At 40.4% G+C, this 23,932-nt stretch overlaps 3 protein-coding genes across 9 annotated transcripts in view; 2 read left to right on the top strand and 1 right to left on the bottom strand.

Moving 5' to 3' along the window:
- The first annotated feature begins 805 nt into the window (after positions 1–805).
- LOC131103985 (6-phosphofructo-2-kinase/fructose-2,6-bisphosphatase 2-like) lies at positions 806–10,668 on the top strand. Of its 2 annotated transcripts, none has more exons than XM_078796798.1 (16): positions 806–946; positions 1,371–1,583; positions 3,115–3,240; positions 3,687–3,783; positions 3,892–3,958; positions 4,057–4,131; positions 4,232–4,288; positions 4,439–4,563; positions 5,214–5,421; positions 5,529–5,675; positions 5,750–5,854; positions 5,923–6,052; positions 6,786–6,848; positions 6,948–7,012; positions 8,829–9,026; positions 9,180–10,668. In XM_078796798.1, the coding sequence occupies exons 2-16, from the start codon at positions 1,493–1,495 to the stop codon at positions 9,252–9,254; spliced, it is 1,629 nt and encodes a 542-aa protein (XP_078652924.1). In that variant the 5' UTR covers positions 806–946; positions 1,371–1,492; the 3' UTR covers positions 9,255–10,668. The 2 variants fall into 2 exon arrangements, with proteins under 2 accessions (XP_078652924.1, XP_057906605.2); XM_058050622.2 differs by lacking the exon at positions 9,180–10,668 and adding an exon at positions 7,546–7,575 and having other exon boundaries at positions 8,829–8,978.
- A 779-nt stretch (positions 10,669–11,447) lies between these two features.
- LOC131103986 (complement receptor type 1-like) lies at positions 11,448–23,605 on the top strand. Of its 2 annotated transcripts, XR_013629895.1 has the most exons (13): positions 11,448–11,593; positions 11,681–11,878; positions 13,108–13,207; positions 13,278–13,351; positions 13,438–13,629; positions 13,696–13,887; positions 15,169–15,265; positions 15,341–15,414; positions 15,498–15,674; positions 15,778–15,975; positions 16,061–16,332; positions 21,465–21,805; positions 21,893–23,605. XR_013629895.1 is itself a non-coding variant. In XM_078796799.1 (11 exons), exons 1-10 carry the CDS (start codon positions 11,542–11,544, stop codon positions 15,963–15,965), a joined length of 1,344 nt encoding a protein of 447 aa, XP_078652925.1. In that variant the 5' UTR covers positions 11,448–11,541; the 3' UTR covers positions 15,966–15,975; positions 16,061–20,314. The 2 variants fall into 2 exon arrangements, 1 of the variants encoding a protein (XP_078652925.1); XM_078796799.1 differs by lacking the exons at positions 21,465–21,805; positions 21,893–23,605 and having other exon boundaries at positions 16,061–20,314.
- Positions 17,355–23,932, bottom strand: part of scube3 (signal peptide, CUB domain, EGF-like 3) — a 90,389-nt gene continuing 83,811 nt past the window's right edge. For 4 of the 5 annotated variants that reach the window (XM_078796797.1, XM_058050618.2, XM_078796795.1 and 1 more), the window contains 7 exons: positions 21,860–22,021; positions 21,606–21,773; positions 21,370–21,531; positions 21,101–21,298; positions 20,865–21,017; positions 20,706–20,785; positions 17,355–18,757 (listed from right to left, as the gene is read on the bottom strand). In XM_078796797.1, coding sequence (XP_078652923.1) covers positions 18,605–18,757; positions 20,706–20,785; positions 20,865–21,017; positions 21,101–21,298; positions 21,370–21,531; positions 21,606–21,773; positions 21,860–22,021 — 1,076 coding nt within the window. In that variant the 3' untranslated portion in view covers positions 17,355–18,604. The remainder of the gene's footprint in view (positions 18,758–20,705; positions 20,786–20,864; positions 21,018–21,100; positions 21,299–21,369; positions 21,532–21,605; positions 21,774–21,859; positions 22,022–23,932) is intronic. The other variant, XM_078796796.1, reaches the window with a different exon arrangement.

Below are 23,932 nucleotides of genomic sequence, written 5' to 3'. Positions count from 1 at the left end.
CTGGCCGTATTCATCACCTTCAGGTAGCTTCCGGTGGAGAAGCGCCATAGCAGAGAGTTGGGGAGCTAGCCAAAACGTGCCTCACGCCAATCTTGCATCCATCAAAAGTTAAACTATCCCCGGTGGAGAAATATCTCAATTGGTAAGTTCATTTTCCCTTTTAATTCTGTGATCTTTCTTTGGTTTTGTATGTATTTTAGATACCTATGACTGCTAGTTTTTGTGTTGTTACCTGTTAGCTAAAACTAAATTGCTGCCAATTGTTAAACACCACGTAGACAACACATAGTAGACCAGTTAAAGTAATTTTATTGGTAGGTGGAAAAATTAAAAATTGTAGACAATGTGCTGTTCACATGCCTGTCAAAATTAACGTGAATTACAGATAAGGTTAAAAACGGCTGAAGCTAAAGTAATCATGTTCACATGGTATACATGTAATTTTTACATTTCCAACACGACAGTTTCCCTCTATTGACTACCCCAAATCAGGCTTCTGTCAAACTGAACATAGCGCCTCCCATAGGCTGCATCACGAATCATTTATCATTACCCACCTAACGAAGGAACATGATCACTGAACAGCCTTCAAAGTAAAATTGTCTGACCAACTAATTTCTGTCAAAAGCAGTGTTATAGTTTTTTTCGACCCGGGTGTAGAATACCAATATGAGATTGAACGTCACATATTTAACTTTCAACATTAATATATACTTAAATCATTTATAATTTATGCACAATTGGCACCGAGATAGACAGGCTCCAGAATATGTTTTAATTTGAAGATCTTAGCCGGATGTTGTGGTGGCGTCACAAGCTTGGCTGTGCTTCACGTCCTGTCAAGAGGAGGAGCAGAAAAAATGAGAGAGCAGGAAGGTGTCGCCAACTGATGGCAGCATTTTAACAAAGGAGAAACGAACGTTGTCCGACACCTGCTGTCGTCTTGGTAAGCATTCCAAGTTTACACTTTCGCTGCGCCGTTACGTTATACCACTATAACACAATATGTAAAGCATATATTATGAACTTTTAGAGCTAGTTGTTGAGTTCAGTCTCGGGGAGCTTGAACGTCTCATGCATTTCCAATTATGAAAATACATGTCGTACTACAACTGATCTTTTAGTCCCCTAACTTCTTAGTTTGTCCTTCAAAGACTAAAATGTGTCTATGAATTAGGATTTTCGGAACCGTCATAATCAGCATTTCCTACTAGTGTAGGTAAGGCACTTATCGCTATCAGTATTAAACAATTTAATAGCGTGTGTATTCCAATCGTTAAATATGACAAATAAACCTAAGCACGGCGAGTGCACCAATAAATTCATCCTAAAATGTGTTCCATCAAACATCCTTTCTCTTTTGGCTGTAGACATTTCATCGATTGGTTCATGTGTCATTCGATATGAGCACTTCCTCTACCGAGAGATGCTGACCTCATCTTGACCGTGAAGAGGGAGCAACAGGCCAGCGCCATAACAATCTGAACCTGCCATGACTGCAAGACACCAGAAACTGGCAGAATCCTTGGATGACTCTATAGAGTCCAAAAGAATGGACCTCCGAGCCAATGAGAAAAAGTGCTGTAAGTGGTTTTTTTGCCCTCTATCCATCAAGGGTAAATGGCTGAGTCATGAGCTAAGTTTCTTGAATATTAACTAGTCACCTTAAAGGGGACTTGTTCTGCTTTTTACACTTTTGTGCATGACCTATACACGTTGTACGCTCGTGCTAAACAATGCCAAAGTTTCAGATATTGAGGTTTGCGCATTTGGAAGTGAGCCCTGAGAGAAGTTTGGGATGGCTCTGAACGCTCAGTTTCAGAGAGCTTTTTTTCCAACACCATTGTGAGCTGGAATTCCTTATATGGGTGTTCCGGGGTACAAACCTTATGCTTGCCCTCCCCCCAGCTCTGCTGTTTGTCGAAGATTTTACCCAGTTATCATGGAGCAATGGCTTCTAGGAATTATTGCAGGGAGTCTTCCTGGTTCTGAAGCAGCAAAACAGCCCCATACCATCGCACTGCCACCACTATATTTTACCGTTGGTATGATGTTCCGGGGTACAAACCTTACACTTGCCCTCCCCCCCAGCTCTGCTGTTTGTCGAAGAGAGTTATCACGGAGCAATGGCTTCTAGGAATTATTGCAGGGAGTCTTCCAGGTTCTGAAGCAGCAAAACAGCCCTATACCATCGCACTACCACCACTATATTTTACCGTTGGTATGATGTTTTTTTCTGAAATGCAGCCTTCTTTCCAAAAAGTTTAACTTTTAGACCAGAGAATACAGGCACTGATATTATGTAATATTGTAATGTTCTGAGACACTGCATTTTGGCTTTAAAAGTAATGAACACGGACCTTAACTGAAGCTAGGCATGTAGTTGTGGGGTCTTTTGTGACCTCTTGGATGAGTCATTGCCATTTGCTGGAATCCCAAAGCGTTAGAAACTGTTCCGTTTATGTATCTTGGCACAATATCTTGCTTTTGAGGAGCCTTTGGCCCACTTCACTTTGTCAGGCAGGTTCTATTTAAGTGATGTCATGAATGAGAACAGGTGTAGGCAGTAACCTGGCCTAGCTGTGGCTACAAAAATTTTACTCGGGTGTGATAAACCAGAGTTATGTTGGATGTTATGCTCATTTGTCGACCCTTTTGTATTGAGTTGTGGACTTCTATACCTATAGAGCAGCTACACACAATATCCTGCACAGAATTTCTACATCTTAACACAGATATGGCCAGGTGCTTTGGCAAGATTCCCATTACTAGGTGCTTTACCTCCCAGAGGTCCCTTTTTAGGTATACTACATGTCTAAAGTGTTAGGATATGTCAAGTCCAGTCTGGGCTTGCTTGGTATTTTCTCTGTCACATATTTGTAGCAAAATGAGTGCCTCTATGGAAACAGGAACCTGTGTATTTCCATTGTGTGTTTTATTCAATCACTGAAGATGTTTGATAAACAGCCCAGACTTGGAGAAATGTTAACCAGTTGACATGCAGTTTCAAGTGAATGGTTAAACTAAAATTGACACAACTGCAGCACCGATTTTGTATTATTTCACCACTTGCCTTTATGTATTTGTGTTTTGTGTGTGTGTTTGGTTGAACAGCTTGGGCCTCCTACATGACCAATTCTCCAACTATGATTGTGATGATTGGGTTGCCCGCTCGTGGAAAAACCTACATGTCCAAGAAGCTGACACGCTACCTCAACTGGATTGGCGTACCGACAAAGGGTTGGTATCAAGTCATCAGCAAATACAAACCAACTCGAGCCTTGTGTAATTTAATTAACTAAACTAAACTCTGACAGGGCATTCAGCCATTTGATTAACAATTTAAATTCTTACCTTTGCTTGGGACTAACTGGGGTCGCAGATTGCATTCTTACTTACACTGCTGCTTGTGGTTAATTGTTTTATGTCTTTGTTGAGGCCACAATGATCCTCAGATGAACAGTACATTACTGTCATGCTTTCAAGTCTACATTGTTGCCATGCTTACAGCTATTTCCCAAATCACGTCACGTGCGTTAGGCTAAAAATGTGTGTTGATGACAACACTGCTCTAAGGTTGTGTTGTACACTGCAGAGGAATGCAGGTAAACCGGTTTCTATGGCTCAGTTGATATGAAGGTCACAGTTGTGTTGTGTTGTCATGCTCTTCTCTGGTTTCCCTGCAGTATTCAACCTTGGCGTTTATAGGAGAGAAGCTGTGAAGTCGTACAAGTCGTATGACTTTTTCAGACATGACAACGAAGAAGCCATGAAAATTAGAAAGTGAGTAAGAGCAGCCCAGCAGGCTAGAAAGCAAACAGATGCCTCTTTCAACTCCCAGGTGTTTATTGACAAATCTTTAAGCATTCATATCACTTTGGTTTTGTGCAGACAGTGCGCTCTGGTGGCACTGCAGGATGTCAAGGTCTATCTGAATGAGGAAGGAGGGCAGATCGCTGTAAGAAAACCAAAATGTTTTAATAAACATTAAAATATGTGTATAATGTAATGTATGGGATTGCCTGATATGGCCTAAAGTCTCGTTTTACATAACAGGTTTTTGATGCTACCAACACCACCAGAGAGAGGCGGGAGCTCATCCTTAATTTTGCAAAGAAGAATGCATACAAGGTCAAATCTCCATTGCTAATTTGCTGTAGTGTGTGTGTGTGTGTGTGTGTGTGTGTGTGTGTGTGTGTGTGTGTTTTAAAATGTTTTTTTTTTCTTTCAGGTGTTTTTTGTTGAATCAATATGCGATGATCCCGATGTTATTGCAACAAACATCCTGGTAACTATAGAAACAATATATATATGTGTGTGTATTTTCATTTTTGGATTCCTCTGTGCAACATAGGCAACGGACAGACAAATATTATTTTTTTATCATGCTTTGCCTCACCTGCTTCCACTGACCGTATATCACTTTCTCTTTTAATAGGACGTAAAGGTGTCCAGTCCGGACTATCCTGAAAGGGACAGGGAAAGTGTCATGGAGGATTTTCTCAAGAGAATAGAGTGTTACAAAGTAACTTACCAGCCTTTGGATCCAGATGAACATGACAAGTAAGATTTTTACATGTCATCTGTATTTTTCATGTTTAGTTACATGATTTTGTGCATAAAAAAATATGTTGATTTGAAGTTGTCCAGCAGAGGGAGATGAAAAGCATGATTGTTGTGACCTCAAATGCCTGATTTTGTGTAGTAAGGCTTATTTTTTAAAGTGTTTTTAAGTGTTATTTGTAACCTTACCCCCAAAGAGCACTTAATTGCATATTAAAGCAGAGTACATGTATATGAAACATATACGTATGAAACATTTTGACAGTGATTTACCAGTTCCCCCAGCATCTGGTGGGTTTTCTGGAGATTTCGCAGGAGTTTCTCTTAAAAATGTGTGGTGTTTTTAGAAGATTATGGCCATAAAATTGTTGTAATAAATTATTATAATTAATAGGAACATTTGGTGACAAGTAAGTAGAGAACAAACACAATCATCTTACTGACAAAATAAGCTTTATTCAGACAAAAGAAAGTATACCTGTGTTACTGAAAAGAAAAGCTAAATTGCGATGTCATGGAAGGCATGACTATTAAGTTTTAAGTTCTGTCTAAGTTAAATTAAGTGATACACCTTCCACAATCTTGACACAACAGACAAATGCTTGTTTGTGTGAAACTCACTGCCATCTTCTGCTGTTTTTTGTTTGCAGGAACCTGTCCTTCATTCAGGTTATCAACGTTGGCCGGCGTTTCCTTGTCAATAGGGTTCAGGATTACATTCAGAGTAAAATTGTCTACTACCTCATGAACATCCACGTCCACTCTCACTCCATCTACCTCTGCCGGCATGGAGAGAGCCACCACAATCAGCAAGGACGCATCGGCGGAGACTCTGAGCTCTCGGACCGAGGCAAAGAGGTGCTAGGATTGATCTAACAATGTTTTCCTAGTATATGCCTAACATAGGTATAAAAACGATGCACGTTGAAAAACATACAGCCATTTTATTACGTTGTCTGTGTCAGTTTTCAGCTGCACTAAGGGGTTTTGTAGAAGAACATCATCTGTCAGACCTGAAAGTGTGGACCAGTCAGTTAAGGCGCACCATTCAAACTGCTGAAGAGCTAGGTGTTCCTTACGAGCAGTGGAAGATCCTCAATGAGATTGATGCTGTATGTCTTAGGCCAAAGTGACGATCATACCACAAGAGCCATCAGCTGTAGTGTTTAACTGCGTTGTGTTTCAGGGAGTGTGTGAAGAGATGACTTATAAAATGATAGAAGAAACCTACCCAGATGAGTATGCCATGAGGTACCAGGACAAGTACCACTACCGCTATCCAGGAGGAGAAGTAATTTGACATCTTATTTGTGTAATTGATCACATTGGACTCTGTATGTAACTTTGCCTTGGTTCTAGTCCTACCAGGACCTGGTCCAGCGACTGGAGCCTGTTATTATGGAGCTGGAGCGACAGGGCAACGTGCTGGTTATCTGTCATCAGGCTGTCATGCGCTGCTTGCTCGCCTACTTTCTGGACAAGAGTGCAGGTAAAAAAGCATGAGAAAAAATCGTATTTACAAAGGTGTGTTCATCCAATTTCAGCTCTACTGACTGTTGTAATGCAACAGTCTTGTCTTTCTAATTGCCATTTTTTGCTAACAACGGAAAGCTACAGTAACAAGTGGAATATCCGATGAGTGATGTGACATCCCGTTGCACACTCAAACATGTCAACGAGCTTTAAAATTGTGCGTGTCCAAAATAGTCTATCTGTCTCTATCTATATTGTCATTGCACAATATCACAGCAGTGAAATTGCCAACGAAACGTTGTTGCCTGGCTCCCGTATAATAATAATAATAATGTGGAGAAGAGATGACATCAAATATGAACAACAATGTACAGCGTAAACAGTAATTTGTACAAATAATTTAAATAATTTAGAATAAATAATAATAATTTTTAGTTTTGCATGTGGGCAGGTAGAGAGGCTTATTTGGCATTCAGCAGTCTGGTGGCCAAAATACAGCCCTGGGGCCATTTGTGGCTTGTTTATTATTAGTCTCTGCACCGTATTTGACTGTGCAGGTTTCTCCAATATGGCAACCAGTGAGGTTGTCTCAAAGCGTCCTGTATTTGTAAAACATGGAACTATAATTTAGAAGTTTGAGTTGAAAGGTTCCTGTTCTCCCAAAGCCGCAATTGGGTGTGGCATGACAGCAGCATTACGAGTTTGTCACAATGTGCACCACAAACGGTTCAACATGTTGTTTGTTACAGACGATCTTCCATACTTGAAGTGTCCCCTCCACACTGTGCTCAAACTCACCCCCGTGGCTTATGGTAAGTGTCCACACTGTGTCCAAATGTATATCTATTGGCCGCTTTGTAACGTTTCTTATCCCACCCCACCCCACCCGCTTCATCCGCCTGCTCTACTAGGGTGTAAAGTGGATATGTTTGACCTGAAGGTGGAGGCTGTCAACACTCACAGGGACAGACCATTAGTAAGCTTCTGACTTTTTTGATTGTTTTCTTTAAAACTGGGAGGCGGGTTCCTCTGAATGTGGTTGCCGGAACGCAACAGTTCAACCTCAATGCTCAGAAATGGAAAGAAAAAAAAAATCCCCAGACTAGTTTTATTTGGTTAGCAGAAGTCAAAACAAAGTCGTTATAAAGCTGTTGATGCCAGTTTTACGTAGTGGCCAAATTATGAAACCATAACAACCAGCCAGAAAGTTGATTGAGAAAAATATTTGTTCATGTTTATGAATGGATGTTGTCAAGTGAACGGAGCGTTTGATGCCTTGTGGCTTTAAAGTGAGCACATACTGTACATTACCTGCATTTTCACCAGATTGAATGCAATGACAACATAACAAATTAACAATTTCCTTTAACTGATGCTGAAGTTGAGTTAACAAGAGTGTCTTGCATCAGCTTATTGTACCGAATTGAATATTTTTGTCTTTCGTCTGTTTGCCTCACTTAAAGGCAGCTTCATATTTGTTTCCTGGTTGTGATTGTTTGTTATTTGCAGTGAGACGTTCAGCCTGGAGTCCTAGACAGAGTGAGTGATCCCACATAAACAAATTCAGGGTACAACAATTTACAGGGTAGCACGTAGTAGAAGGTTAGAGAGCAACTTTAATGGTGGCTTTGGCGCTCCCAAAGCACGCAGTGTTTCAGACCTTGGGGGAGGTGTCATATGCAGTCAGTTGTTTTATTTTTTTGGTGATTTGTTTCTTAATGTACCTATATTGCCATTTTTAAAGGGGACCTATTATGATCATTTTTCGGCCCTTTTGTATTGAGTTGTGGACTCTATAGAGCAGCTACACACAATAACCAGCACATAAAGCTTCTAGAATCTGGACCTATTTTGCTGTATTTCTTTGGATGTTGTGGTTCCCGCGAAAAAGGTCTGTTTTTAATTTATTCCACCCATGGCATGCTTTTAGGCACGCCCACTTCGCTGTGGTTGCTCACACTAGCAAGTACTTTAAAAGGAGTTCCGGTTTGTGCAGCTAAGGAACGGTATCGGAATTGATAATAAACAGCGATTTATCTTTTTAAAATGTCTGCTTTTAACTGTGTTGGATTCCGATTCCGATCCAGAAGTAGAGACTGGACAGTCTGAAATTTCTCAAGAAAAGAGGTTACTTCAAGAAGTAGCTTTAGCATTTTAGAGTATAGCGTTTTCTACAGCAGTTAGGACGCTGATTAACAGTCACTTGCTGCTTGCTCAGTCCACACCACCAAGTAACATTGGAAAAGCATAGGGCTTCAGCAACAGTTTTTTGGCTAGTCCAGCTGTATAGCCGCCCATCAACCAGTCCGGTGTGAAATGACGTTGACAGATTCCAAATCATTTCTTTTGCTGGTAGGGAATTCGGAACTCCAACTGAGCATTTTCAGCCATCCCCAACTTCCTTTCAGGGCTCACATCCAAATGCGCAAACCTCATTAACTGAAACTTTGGCATCGTTTAACATGAGAATACAACATTTTAACTACATTTATAGGTCAGAAAACAGGTCCCCTTTAAAATTGCAACCTGCCAAAACTCCGGCTTAATGTTTTCTCTTTACAGCTGTATTAACTTACTGTCACTTTGCAATGTCTTAACTGCGGATAAAAAAAAAAAACTCTTTGAGGTGCCCATCCCTTTTTGTGACTTTGCTTTATTTTAGCAACTGACAGTTTAGTGTAGAGCTCCAGGTTATGCCCTAACTTACTATGTTGACAACATGGAAAGGTGGATGTTGTAAATCATTTAACGCCATGTGTGAACATTCGTTCATTCAAGGTGTTTCTCTGCAGAATAAAGAGCGAGGAGAGGTTCCACCAGCTTTCTATCGGAGGAACAGCTTCACACCGCTGTCCAGCCATGACCAGATCAAGCGGCCTCGCCTTTACAGCATGGGCAACCCTCCGCAGCCTCGTGTGTCCCATGCTCCCGCTTTATCCAGCATGCAATTCTCGGAGTCATTTGAGGGTGTGGATCTGCAAGAAAGTGAGGTTAGTACACAAAAAAATAAAGTAAATTAGTTTATTTGTTACTTGTGTCTAGCAGAGAAACATCTAGTTATCACTCAGAACAACTTTCCTCCTGGTTAGGTGTATTTGATAACCTGCTCAGAATTCCCTCACTCGATGTTTGCATCTTTACAGGACTCCTTGAACGGCTTCAGTGCTGCAGACTCGGGCGACTGTACAGACTGTTCTGGAAAAGGTGCTTCCATTTAGTCTCAGGTGACACCGCTGACCAAATACATAGTATGCCCCAGCTTTTCTTCATATATGCACTTCTGTTTGCAAAGATCCCGCATTTCAATCCTCCCTAGCACTTACACACCGTTAGCATTTGTTGTTTAACGCTAACAACTTTGCACCTAATGAGTCCAAATCACTGTACCGTCGTAAGAAAAACACTCCATCCATGAATTGTTAGCAATTTATACTGTAGTTTATGGTGCATTAGACTTAAGCACAACACATAGTGTCAATGTTTAGTTGTACGCCTGAGTGGAAGCCAGTTGTCTTCATTAGCTCGTATCCAGCTTATGTGCCTCCTTATGTTCTTGTCTGTGGTGGGCAGGCACAAGAGAAACCTCTACATTTGCACATTTGTGTAGTTGTGGATTGGCAAAAAAAAAAGTGTATAATGTCAACACTTGTGCAAAAATGTGTCTCTTAATAGGTTTTAAGTCTTACTAAGTCATGTGCTGCTTATAGTTATTTCTTCTATTTGAGGAGAAATAGGTTTGCCTTTGACTGTGACTGCTTTTTGTCACCCTCGCATTGACTTTACAAAGCTTACTGTGCGTTTAACTGATTGTCTTAAAGCTCCAGTGTACTTTTGTTGGTGAGTTTTGAATGAAACCCAAACCGAGGGGACCCAGGATGGCCGGGACCAAAGGTCAAATGTCCTTGTCTAATCATCACAGTGATCTATATTAGTTCAAACCTACAAATATTTGAAAGCACTCTTACCGAGGTGTCCGAGGTCATAGAAAAATGCTCTCTATGGTTTTTTTTTTCGACTGCCGCCCCCCTGTTGCTCAGATAGGACACTGTTTTGTCTTACTAGAACGTGATTGTAAGAGTTTGAGTCGGCCGAAATGGAATGGGGCGTGGTCACCAGTTTTCAAGAATGTTTTCCTTTTTATAAAGACTATACAATCCATCATGCTGTATGTTAGCACAGTGCTACAAGGTGCATTTCAAATTATTTCAACGTAATGAAATATAAGCTGCTGAGCTGTTTAGATTTATTTTTTATGTTTTGTGTATTTATTCGGCAGCATCAGGGTCAAATCTATATTCATTAGATTTATTTTAAGATAAATTGTAAATGTGCCATTTAAAATTATTGTCATAATGTGATCCAACACATTGATTCCAATGTAGGCCACACATTCTGGAGATCGGGAAATCCTGCGTTCAATTCGCCGCTTGGGCATCTGTGTGCAGTTTGTATGTTCTCCCCGTGCGTGTTTTTTTTTCTCCTGGTATTCCAGTTTCCTCTCCCATCCCAAAAACATGCATGTTAGGTTAATTGGCAAGTCCAAATTGTCCATAATTGAAGAAGTGTGTGATGAAGTTCCACTGTGCTTTTGTCTGCCGTCAAAACAGAGACGTGCGCATGTGTCAATTACACACATTACCGTCGTTAATGCGTTATTTTTGACAGCCCTAGAAATATTCTGGTATTACCCAATGTAGTAGATGTAATCAGAGAAAATAATTGAACACCTAAATAATATTCACGCTTGTTAAATAATAGTGTGACTAACATAAGACCATATTCAACCACATAACAGCATGAGGTATTAATTGGTGAGAAATTAGTATTAGCCTTTTATTAGCCCTGATTTAAATCCAATTGGCCAACTGTGGAAAGAACTTAAACATGAGGTCTCATTAAGAGTTACAGGAAGTGCTTCTGAACAAAGTATTAGGTTCAGGGTGTCATTTTTTTTGGTCCAAGTCTATTTCATTAGCAATGTCAGTACATTTTTCTTGATTTACTAGTTTCCATTTATTTCAGTGCTACTTGTGGTTTTTTTTTTTTTTCCATCTTTGGTGTATGGGTACCAAGAATTCCGCCCGTATGTGGGAAGCAGGGCGTGTGCTGTTGTTGCCAAGCGTTTAGTCATCCACAGTTGTCATGTTGCTATTTGAGAACCACATTGGAAATGATTTCACTGCAGAATACTTGATTGTATATATTCACGATTGCATTTATTTAAAAGGTCAAAAGACCGAAATGCATTTTAAATTTCCTTCTAAGCTTAACTTTGTAGTAATAGGTTAAAATAACACAAATTAGTAAAAATGTTATAATTTTAATGCTTTAATGTCAATAACCGTCCAAATAAATCTCTAATTCACGATGCTGTTGTGTCTGGTGATGATTGTAACCGGCAGTGAGTTTGTAATGCTGCTGATGTCATACAGGGCGGTCGTCTATAAATAGTGCCATCATCCTCCCATCACTTGTAATCCTCATTGGACCGACGCACACCCAAACATGAAGAACTTGAGGATTATTTTCTTTTTAGCCATTTCTTTACTCGCCTCTGGTAAGTAAAAAAAACAAAAAACAAAACAAAAACATTTTGTAATGTCATGAACTTGTGAATGGACAGTGTTGTATTTTCTAAAAATAGCTCAAATTCCAAGAAGATGCTCTTCACCGCCCAAGTATCCAACCACCAGACTCAGGAGCAGATTCAGCAGGAGACATATGTTTGACAGCGGGCAGAAGGTTTACTATAACTGTGTTGAGGACTTCGTTCCTCACGCTGGCAACCTGTCAGTGACGTGCATCGATGGAACCTGGACCAAGTTGACTCTAAAATGTGAAAGTAAGACACATTTACCAGGAGTTTCTTTTTTCTTTTTCTAATTTTATAGGGTTGTTCCCCATCTTGGGCTGCACGGTGATCAAGTGGTTAGCGCGCAGGCCTCACAGCTAGGAAACCTGTGTTCAATTCCAGCCTCAGCCATCTCTATGTTTAGTTTGCATGTATTCCGGTTTCCTCCCACATTCCAAAAACATGCTAGGTTAATTAGCGACTCCAAATTGTCCATAGGTATGAATGTGAGTGTGAATGGTTGTTTGTTTATATGTGCCCTGTGATTGGCTGGCGACCAGTCCAGGGTGTACCCCGCCTCTCGCCCAAAGACAGCTGGGATAGGCTCCAGCAACCCCCGCCACCCTCATGAGGTTAAGCGGTAGAAAATGAAAAAATATATGGGTGTTCACATCTTGAGCTGCACGGCGGTCGAGTGGTAAGCGCGCAGGCCTCACAGCTAGGAGACCCGAGTTCAATTCCAGCCTCAGCCATCTCTATGTTTAGTTTGCATGTATTCCGGTTTCCTCCCACATTCCAAAAACATGCTAGGTTAATTAGCGACTCCAAATTGTCCATAGGTATGAATGTGAGTGTGAATGGTTGTTTGTTTATACTATGTGCCCTGTGATTGGCTGGCGACCAGTCCAGGGTGTACCCCGCCTCTCGCCCAAAGACAGCTGGGATAGGCTCCAGCAACCCCCGCCACCCTCATGAGGTTAAGCGGTAGAAAATGAAAAAATATATGGGTGTTCACATCTTGAGCTGCACGGCGGTCGAGTGGTAAGTGCGCAGGCCTCAGCTAGGAGACCCGAGTTCAATTCCAGCCTCAGCCATCTCTATGTTTAGTTTGCATGTACTCCGGTTTCCTCCCACATTCCAAAAACATGCTAGGTTAATTAGCGACTCCAAATTGTCCATAGGTATGAATGTGAGTGTGAATGGTTGTTTGTCTATATGTGCCCTGTGATTGGCTGGTGACCAGTCCAGGGTGTACCCCGCCTCTCGCCCAAAGACAGCTGGGATAGGCTCCAGCAACCCCCGCCACCCTCCTGAGGATAAGCGGTAGAAAATGAATGAATGAAATGTTTCTAAATACATGCCGCCCTCTTGTGGTCACCTGCTAAAACATGTTCAACAGAGTTTTGATTTATGACCACAAGAGGGCGCCCTAGACTCTATTCCATTTACCTCATAGATAACCTCTAATCCCAATATTGTTTTCATTTCATTGCTTCCAGAGAAATCATGTGGTAATGCTGGAGATCTACCCCACGGGCGGCTGCAATATGAAGGACATTCATTCATCGGGGAGAAGGTCTACGCTATATGCAATGATGGGTAAACTCTGATTGGACAATGAAAGCTCCATAGAATAAATGACCACATTCGTGTTTCTCCTGGTTATCAGATACACTTTAAAAGGACCCAAGTACATGACGTGTAAGAAAAGTGGATGGACTGGTAAATTCCCCACATGTGAAGGTAGTTTTGGGGTCCGTCGTCATACATAATGATATGTAAGAGTTGGAAGATATATTCATAGTTGGAATTATTTCAACACCATACAGAAGACATGACCTGCTCCACTCCTGAAGTGGCCGACTCAGTGGGCAGCAATGTTTCCTTTCACCACGTGGGTGAGAAGGTGACCTTCACCTGCAGTTCAGGTTTCATGTTGGATGGCCCACAACAGATAACATGTGGCCCCTCAGGCCAGTGGGAACCCAAACCCCCCCGGTGCCTGACCTCCCTAAGCCAAGGTGACTACTACTTCCTCTGTGGGTGTTTTAAAGTCATTCCATCATGTGACAATCATGTTTTTACAGGCGGCTGTGGCACTCCTGCAAATATCAAGAACTCTAACACCAACCTAGCTGACAGGTTCATCACCAGGACGACCTTTGCCCCTGGGGAGCAAGTCCATTACATATGTGATGTCGGCTACCGGCCAGTGGGTGGCAGCAGATACAGGAATTGTGTCAGGGGACAATGGACGCCACTTTTGCTCAAATGTGAACGTAAGAACTTCATTCATTTTCTACCGCTTTTCCTCACGAGGGTTGCGGGGGGTGCTGGAGCCTATCCCAGCGGCACATATAGACAAACAACCATTCACACTCACATTCATACCTATGGACAAATTGGAGTCGCCAATTAACCTAGCATGTTTTTGGAATGTGGGAGGAAACCGGAGTACCCGGAGAAAACCCATGCATGCACGGGGAGAACATGCAAACTATACACAGAAATAGCCGAGGGTGGAATCGAACTTGGGTCTCCTAGCTTTGTGGCTTGCATGCTAACCACTCTTGCAGTATACATTAATTCATTCATTTTCTACCGATTTTCCTCACGAGGGTCACGGGGGGTGCTGGAGCCTATCCCAGCTGTCTTCAGGCTAGAGGCGGGGTACACCCTGGACTGGTCGCCAGCCAATCACAGGGCACATATAGACAAACAACCATTCACACTCACATTCATACCTATGGACAATTTGGAGTCACCAATTAACCTAGCATGTTTTTGGAATGTGGGAGGAAACCGGAGTACCCGGAGAAAACCCACCCATGCACGGGGTGAACATGCAAACTATACACAGAAATAGCCGAGGGTGGAATCGAACTTGGGTCTCCTAGCTTCGTGGCTTGCATGCTAACCACTCTTGCAGTATACATTCATTCATTCATTCATTCATTTTCTACTGCTTTTCCTCATGAGGGTCGTGGGGGTGCTGGAGCCTATCCCAGCTGTCTTCAGGCGAGAGGCGGGGTACACCCTGGACTGGTGGCCAGCCAATCACAGGGCACATATAGACAAACAACCATTCACACTCACATTCATACCTATGGACAATTTGGAGTCTCCAATTAACCTAGCATGTTTTTGGAATGGGGGGAGGAAACCGGAGTACATGCAAACTCCACATAGAGATGGCTGAGGCTGGAATTGAACTCGGGTCTCATAGCTGTGAGGCCTGCGCACTAACCACTCGTCCGCCGTGCAGCCCAAGATGTGAACACCCATATATTCTTTCATTTTCTACCGCTTATCCTCATGAGGGTGGCGGGGGGTGCTGGAGCCTATCCCAGCTGTCTTCGGGCGAGAGGCGGTCGTACACCCTGGACTGGTCGCCAGCCAATCACAGGGCACATATAGACAAACAACCATTCACACTCACATTCATACCTATGGACAATTTGGAGTCGCCAATTAACCTAGCATGTTTTTCTTTGAATAATAATTGTATATCCAACCACAGCGAACACTAAGCCGCTCTTTTGTCTTACCTTCCTGTGAAGGTAAGCTGTGTGGTTCTGCGGGCGAGATTAAAAACGGATACTTCATCTACTCTGGAGTGGAGTTTGGAGATACTGCTACAGCTCACTGTGATGAGGGGTGAGGCACCCTTGGTACTAATCTAATCTAATCTTATATTACCAATGTATTTTATCATAATCAACCTGTCGCCAGGTTTCATCTTGTAGGACGGTCAACCAGGAACTGCATGAGTTTTGGCTGGGATGGACGTGCACCCTTTTGTGAAGGTGCTGCATCAACTCACACCCTCGACAGCTTTTTTTCCGCCCCCCATTCTATGGAGGTTTAGAAAGTCTTCTATGTGTTCCAGTGGTGGAGTGTGAAGAGCCTCCAGAGGTGACCAACGCAATGAAGAAAGGCCCAGTAGAAGGTCCATATAAGTACAGGAGCGTGATAGTGTATGAGTGTCGCCGAGGAACCCTGGTGGGGAACAAGGAGGTATGGTGCACAAAGAACGGCACATGGAGCACACCGCCGACATGCCGAGGTACACAATATACACAAATAGCCATCACACAGCCATCTTGAAACAACTTTATTTACATTTTTGTCATGAATAGAACCGAATAAAAGTTCTAGTTTCTCCACAGAGATCACATGTCCACCTCCCAGTGTGCCCAACGCCGCCTGGACGCGAGCTCACTTGAGATTTTATCAACACCGGGATGCCGTTACCATCGACTGTCGCCACGGTTACACAAGGGTTGGCGTGAGTACTGTCACCTGCGGCAACAACGGCCAGTGGATTCCCAGTCTTCCCAAATGTAGACACACATAAATAAACAACGGTTGGAACTCTACCACTGGATTATCGATATAATTACTTAATGAACATATTTCATTCGATATTTTTTTTTTTTTTTTTAATTTCAGCATGGCATACTAACTGGAGCCGATATGCCGTCTGATGTGGCGCTACAGTATTCAGTCCAGGAACAACATAACCATAAAGGGGACCTATTATGCTCATTCTCAGCGGTTTGTATTGGGTTGTGGACTCCTGTAGAGTAGCTACACACAATAACCCGCACAGAAAGCTTTCTAGATCTTCCAGATTCTGCACCTCTTTCTGCAGTGTTTCCACAGACTCCCTGCTTCCGACTGTTTAATGCCACTTCTAATCGCTCTCGAGGACTTCTGGATACGTAAGTCCGCATTTTAGTGTAGCCTGTATAAGGAAGTCCGGATCGCTTTGATGCAAGTAGAACTTTAAAAAAAAAAAAACTCAGCAAAAAAAAAAAGCACAATAGGTCCCCTTTAATGCTTCCTTGCCATTTCCTCACAAAGTTCATAACATCCTTCCAGACATTAAATGTGTATGTTTATTTCAATATGTGTTTCTGGGCAAGAACAAGTACAAACTTGTTGTGTTCACCTCCTGTACATTTTGTTTTTTTCTTTACAGTGGATAATGTCACGTGTATCATCATCATCATCTATAGACTAAACTGCGAGTGAGCGTTCATGAACAAAACAAGCTACAAGAAAAGAACACCAATTCCATTCATTTTAAAAAGACAATACAAAATCCAGACATTTACATGAGCAATAACAATTCAAGTGCAAATATTATCAACTATATGATACATCATAGCAAACTCTCTTTTAAAAGGCATCAAATTCAATCCAAAAAAAAAAAAAAATAATCATTCAGGTTGCCGGAAAGAAGCTGATTCTGAACTAAAGGGGAGTCCTACTGATTTATTTTTTTCGAGGAAATTCAGTCAATCTTTTTGAGTGACATGGCCTCAACTTTGCGATCAAAATTTAATTTCCTTCTTCGCTTGAATACAGTACACGTATGGATTAGCAATGACACGGTCAAACTGTTTTTTTGCTTTTTTTGGGGCCTTTTCAGTAAATAAATGCCCTGTAAATCACATTGTGTGTTTCTAAACCAGCCGAGCTGCTTCCTGTTTCCGGTTTTACTGCAGGGGACACTTGCCAGGTCTTCTAACGTATTTTTTTTTTAAATCTCCTAAAACTATGTATCCTATTTTATTTTAAAGTTAAATTATAATACCCTGTTGCAGTCATTGTTTTGAAATCACAAAAAATATATTTTTTTAACCTTCCAAACAGAAAATGCTAAATTTTCATGCAGTGCTGCTTTCCACAAGATTATTTTGTGTCACGTTTGAACCAAATTGAAGGTGTGCTATATGTATTTAATCATTGCACTTTTACTATAAAAAAAAAAAAAGGTAGAATAATGAGCTGTTGATCTAGTGCACAAAACAATGTGACCTCTTTGGAAGAGCTGTCTTCACCGGGACACAAGAAACATGATTTTGGGGAGTTTGTAGTCTTTGGATTTGGAACGGGCACGACATTTTAGGGGGCAAAAAAAAAAATTCTGGGGTCCTGCTTTAACAAAAATCAACCCTCGTCTTAATTTGTATTATTTACAAGATTGAAATCTGCTCCACGGTGATGGAACAACTAAAGTATTTTTTGAGATTCTTTGTTTTTTTGTTTTTTTTTTTTATCTATTTCAAATATCCAGACTATGACGTGAGTACATCAGAAAGACAAAAGTGAGATTGAAGATTTTAAAGTGACCTTTTACAAGAAGCAGCAAAACATCATGTCCCTCAAAGACATTCAACTCTCCGAGACACATTCTACATCATCTCATTCCTGTGGCTCTACCAGTTATTAGTTTATTATTCGTCTTCCAAAAAATGTCCTCTGTGTTCCTGGAATGAATAACCACCTTCTTTTTTTTTTTTTTTCTTTTTTTTTTGTATTTGCTTTAAAGTCGCCTTGGAAAAGAAAAAAAAAACAAATTCTGGGCGGGATGGAAAAAGGCTGGTGCAGTCTAGACAGCACAGATGAACTGTTTTAACAGTAAAAACTGCTCTAAGAGCTCAAACATAGTAAGGCTTTAAATGAGCTGGAACGCAGCTGCGACATGAATTAGTTAGCAACTGCTCCTCCTCGAGGACACACATATACACACACACACACATACACATACGATGATGGAACTTGGGTTACACAACACTTGCACAACACTGACAGTCATACTTACTTACTTGGTCGCAGTCGGAGCTGGAATTCAGTCCAGTCATTTAAGCAAATACAACAAGCTCTAACACAATATCACTCCTACTGTCTCAAACAGGCAATTCTACCCTTTTAATGGTCTCATTGCACGTCACAATAGAAACCGAACCCACTCACATATTCTACATCCCCACTAAAATGCTCACGCTCGGGGTCTGTGTACTTTATCCGGCATAGAAAAACTGACAAACACAAATTATTTTGAAGGTTTGTCAATTGAACAGAAGGTAAAAAAAAAAAAAAAAAGTGTGTTTTTTTTTAATATGTCAAAGTCCTTTAAGAGTTGCGGGATGTAGCCTGTAAGAGAGGAAGGGGGGGGGGGGTGTTTACTGAGTTGGAGATGTATGTTTACTTGTATGGTCGCAGGAAAGCAGAGACTTTGCTGCTTATGAGACGTATGAAGGAGCGAGGAAGCATCTCGTTGGACTCCCGAGTGGTGTACTTGAAGTAGTTGTTTGGGTGAGCCAGCACGTCAAAAAGAGTCTTTATCAGTTTTTTATCCTGGAACCAAAGAAGTACACAGGTTAGAGTCTTAAATGTGTATTTTATGATTTAATTATTAAACTGAATGAGCTAGATTTTTTTTTTTTTGTTCTTCGGGTTCCTCAAATTCATTTGCAACAGCGTAACAGATAAAGATGTCTGCCAAAATTGTAACAAACTGAGTTTACAGTAACAGTTATGAGTTATTTATTATTGGTGCATTCATAGTATAGTGTACTACACAGTTTTTGTACAATTATCATTGCAGAAAAGAAAGGTATGGTTAGTTTTTATTATGTATTTTATTATTTTTGTTATGGTAATGGTTTTATTTCATTTGAACATGCATCAGATTACAATTGAATGCATCACATAATCAGTTCACAGTTCCACATGTCCAAAAGGAGTAGGAAGAAGCAAAGCTTATTAAATCCTACCCCTCCATCTGGTACTTTTACAATCAGTAACTGTTACATTTGTTCACTTCCTGCTTTCCTAATATATATATTTTTAATTTTTTTTAATTTTTTTTATTTTTTTGGGTCAAGTATCAAAGTACAAGGTGATATGTCATACATCATACAATGACATAATGGGTACCATAGTAACCGTTCAAGACTCTTCATCCTTGTATTTAGCAAACATCAACTGCTTGTATTGTTTCTTGAATTGGCTCATCGTTGTGCATTGTTTGAGGGTCTTACTCAATCCATTCCATAGTTTGATTCCACATACTGAAATGCTATGGCTTTTTAACGTAGTCCTAGCATATAAGTGTTTCACATTTAGTTATTCTAGTTCTGAGATCATATTTCTCCTCTCTTGTAGAGAAGTATTGGATGACATTTTTTGGTAATTGGTTATTTTTAGCCTTGTGAATTATTTTAGCTGTTTGAAGATTAACTATATTAGCAAGTATTTGTGATTTTAGAAATACGGAGTTAGTATGTTCTGTGTAGGCGGCATTATGAATTATCCTTACTGGCCTTTTTTTGCAGTACATTTAGCGAGTGAAGATTGATTTTATAGTTTTTACCCCATATTTCCACACAATAAGTAAGATATGGTAGAACCAGAGAACAATAAAGAGTGTGGAGTGATTTTATGATTGAGAACAAATTTTGCTTTGTTCAATATTGAAATATTTCTGGCCAACCTTATGTTGTATATTTGTAATATGAGGTTTCCAGCTCATGTTTTCATCTATTGTGATCCCCAGAATTTTTTTTTTTCCTTCACCCTTTCAATGTGTACACAAAATGTTAAATGTAACAGGCTTGCTCTTCCATCGTCTCCCCCTCCTCCCTCCACGCCAAGTTAAAGGTAAATAAGTGGCCTTACACGTTCATTTATCTATTAAGTCATCATTTATATGTATTGCAAATTGCTTACTGCATGTAAAACTAAAAGTAATCTCTATAAAATGTGTTTTATGTTCATATTTTTGGGTGTTTGGAATAGATGCATTGATTTTTACTATTTTTCATGGGAAAAATTAATTTGGTTTATGTACATTTCATTAAAAAAAAACAGAGGTTCCACCACAAGATAATATATATTTTTTGCTCCTCGTCAGATGTTCGATGCCTCTACTTCATTGATCACCATTATTTTAAAATTAGCCTCATAACATCTCCTCTGTTGTAGGGTAACTTGCCCGACCTTTGAGACAATTTTTTTTTTTTTTGCATGTGTGAGTGACAGTAAGAAAAGCTCTGACTCAAGTCGTTTAGCAACTCTTTTGTATAAATCTACAATTTAGTACTGTGACATATATTACAGATTACAATATACTGCATTTGGGTCAATACAGTATTTTAAAGTTTCAGGTCGGATCCAGGATCTTATTTGCGCGGTCCAGGTCAAACATGGCAGTTTTGGGTCGCATGCAGTATTGAATATCATCAGGTCGGGACTGGATGTGTGTGTAGTGGGATCAACTAACTAGGGCAGGTTGAGGCCTCACCTTGAGGATTTCTTGATGGTTTTCTGAAGCATATAGTCTTCCATCCCGTACTATGTCCTCAACCAGCTGCTCATAGTCCTCTGATGGGAGAGAGAGCAAACACAATATACTCCGGGTCATATCATGAGATGACGTGTTTGTATCGAGCGCTTTACTTACCATCATAAGTCACGTAAGGGATCTGGAAGCCCCTGGCGCTGTTGGCCTCGTTGGACTTGAAATTAATCCACAGGCGCCTGGAGCGCGCTGTGAAGGCAATAGGCCGCTCATAAGTCTGACACGTCTCATAGGTAGTGATGGATGTAGCTGACCCTTGCAAGAGCACAGGAAGGACAATGATGAATCCAGTTTGCAGACACGCTGCCCCCCCCCCCTTTTTTATGCAAAACACTCACAGTTCTTCCTCATCACCAGCACATCTCCACATTCGTCCTCTGAGGGCAGGAAGATCTCCGGCACCACAATTAGGATCTTCCGCTTGCTGGGCGGGTTGATGTTCCAAATGCATTCCACATTTGCTGGATAATTACCCGGGTAGTTCGGGGACTCGATGTAACCCATGAACTCGCCCATCTCGCCTCCACATTGCCTGTCTAGACATATCCCCCCCCACAAACATATTAGCATCAATGAAAAAGCCTAAAATGCTCATTTGTATACTCACTCTTGCACTGTGATACGCTAGTGGCGCCATCAAAATCTGTGGTGGTGTTCCCAGGACAGGAAATACAGTAATTCTGCCTGAATTCGGTCTGATAGGTTCCAACCGGGCAGCGGATGCACCTGTGTACTGATGTGTTGTAGTAATGACCCGGAGAACACTGCACTGCAGCACCGATGAAGACACACAAGGAAGTCAGCGTCCATTTACACGCAATGTTGGATTCTGTGCGCTCTCACCTTTCACCTCACAATCATGGAAGGAGCTCGCACCCTCACGCTTGGTGCTCAGTCCTCCCCCGCAAGGAAAGCACAATGTCCGACCCAAATCTGGCTGGTAGGTGCCTTGAGGGCATGGTTGACAAGGCTTGAAGCCGTCGCCTGAGAAGAACCCGGTGGGACATTGGCCTGTGGTGTGAAGACAAGCCAGATGAAGCATGGTAGGAATAATTTTACGGAACCAGTACCTGAACGTTACAGTTGGTGTTTGCTACCTGCACATGATGAGATGTTTCTTGCCCCAACAGGACCGTGGCCATCGCTGCCTGGGCAGAGGTCACATGCCAGTTGACCCTCCCTCTCCTGAAAGGTGCCAGGCGGACACTGGACACAGCGCTCCTGTTCACCGTGGTAGTACGAGCCGGGCAAGCATCTGACTGAAAAAACATCCACAAAGGCCAGGAAACACTTCCGGTTTACTCCACGGTTTGGATAATGTCTTCATCTGATATGTGCTAAACATAAAGGAACTGCATGCACTGATGTCTGTATGTTTAATCTGCTACATTTACAATTATAATTAATTTATTTTTTCTTTAACAGATTAATAATAACAGAATAATAATGTTTTTTTGGTTAGAGTATGTTTTGGTTTTAGTCAGATCTTCTGGAACGAAATTATGATGCTAACCAATATTCCACTGTATAATGCAAAGTACCAAAAACTTTCATCACATACTGTAGGTTGCTACTTGGTTGCTCCAAATTCTACATGCACTGAGGTTTGTGTGTTTATTCTGTTTTTTGGTTTTTGGTTAGAGTATGTTTTGGTTTTAGTCAGTTTGAACAGATTCATATGATTTACAAATCATATTCAATATTCATACTAATCAATTAGTCGGTTTGATTTATCCAAACAGACTAAAACCAAAACATACTCTAACCAAAAAAATAAAAAAAATTCCCATAAGGAATAATGTAAATCATATGAATCTGTTCCAGCTAATTCGTTCCACTGTATAATGTAAAGTACCAAAAACTTTCATCACATACTGTAGGCTGCTACTGATCCCAATTAATTATATATGCACTGGAACAGATTAATATGATTTACATTATTTCTTACAGAAACATTTTTTTTGGTTAGAGTACATTTTGGTTGGAGTCAGATCTTCTGGAACAAAATTATGATGCATGTTCCACTGTATAATGCAAAGTACCAAAAACTTTCATCACATACTGTAGGTTGCTCCTTGGTTGTTCCAATTATACATGTACTGAGGTTTGTGTGTTTATTCTGTTTTTTTTGGTTAGAGTATGTTTTGGTTTTAGTCAGTTTGAACAGATTCATATGATTTACAAATCATATTCAATATTCATACTAATCAATTAGTCGGTTTGATTTATCCAAACAGACTAAAACCAAAACATACTCTAACCAAAAAAATAAAAAAAATTCCCATAAGGAATAATGTAAATCATATGAAACTGTTTGAGCTAATTCGTTCCACTGTATAATGTAAAGTACCAAAAACTTTCATCACATACTGTAGGCTGCTACTGATCCCAATTAATTATATATGCACTGGAACAGATTAATATGATTTACATTATTTCTTACAGAAACATTTTTTTTGGTTAGAGTACATTTTGGTTGGAGTCAGATCTTCTGGAACAAAATTATGATGCATGTTCCACTGTATAATGCAAAGTACCAAAAACTTTCATCACATACTGTAGGTTGCTCCTTGGTTGTTCCAATTATACATGTACTGAGGTTTGTGTGTTTATTTTGTTTTCTACATTTACAATTTAATTTTAAAACATTTGCTGTAACAGATTCATATGATTTACATTATTTCTTATGGGAATTTTTTTTTTTTTTTTGGTTAGAGTATGTTTTGGTTTTAGTCGGTTCGGACTAATGATGATAACCAATGTTCCACTGTATAATGTAAAGTACCAAAACTTTCATCTCATACTGTAGGTTGCTACTTATTCCAATTAATTATACATGCACTGAGGTTTGTGTGTTTATTCTGTTTTCTACATTTACAATTTTATTTTTAAAAATTGCTGGAATAAATTCATATGATTTACATTATTTCTTGTGGGAATTTTTTTATTTTTTTGGTTAGTGTATGTTTTGGTTTTAGTTGGTTCGGACTAATGATGCTAACCAATGTTCCACTGTAATGTAAAGTACCAAAACTTTCATCACATACTGTAGGCGGCTACTCATCCCAATTAATGATACTATTAATGATTAATATTAATATGATTAGTATGAATGATACTATTAATCACTATTACATCACATCTGCCTTGTTATCAAAGTCCGATTGAAC

Source organism: Doryrhamphus excisus, linkage group LG15, assembly GCF_037039965.1.
Source record: "Doryrhamphus excisus strain RoL-2023G ecotype Guam linkage group LG15, RoL_Dexc_Guam_v1.1, whole genome shotgun sequence".
NCBI classification, from domain to species: domain Eukaryota; kingdom Metazoa; phylum Chordata; class Actinopteri; order Syngnathiformes; family Syngnathidae; genus Doryrhamphus; species Doryrhamphus excisus.
Note: the sequence above shows the minus strand (reverse complement) of the source record. Positions and strands in the feature narration are given on the sequence as shown.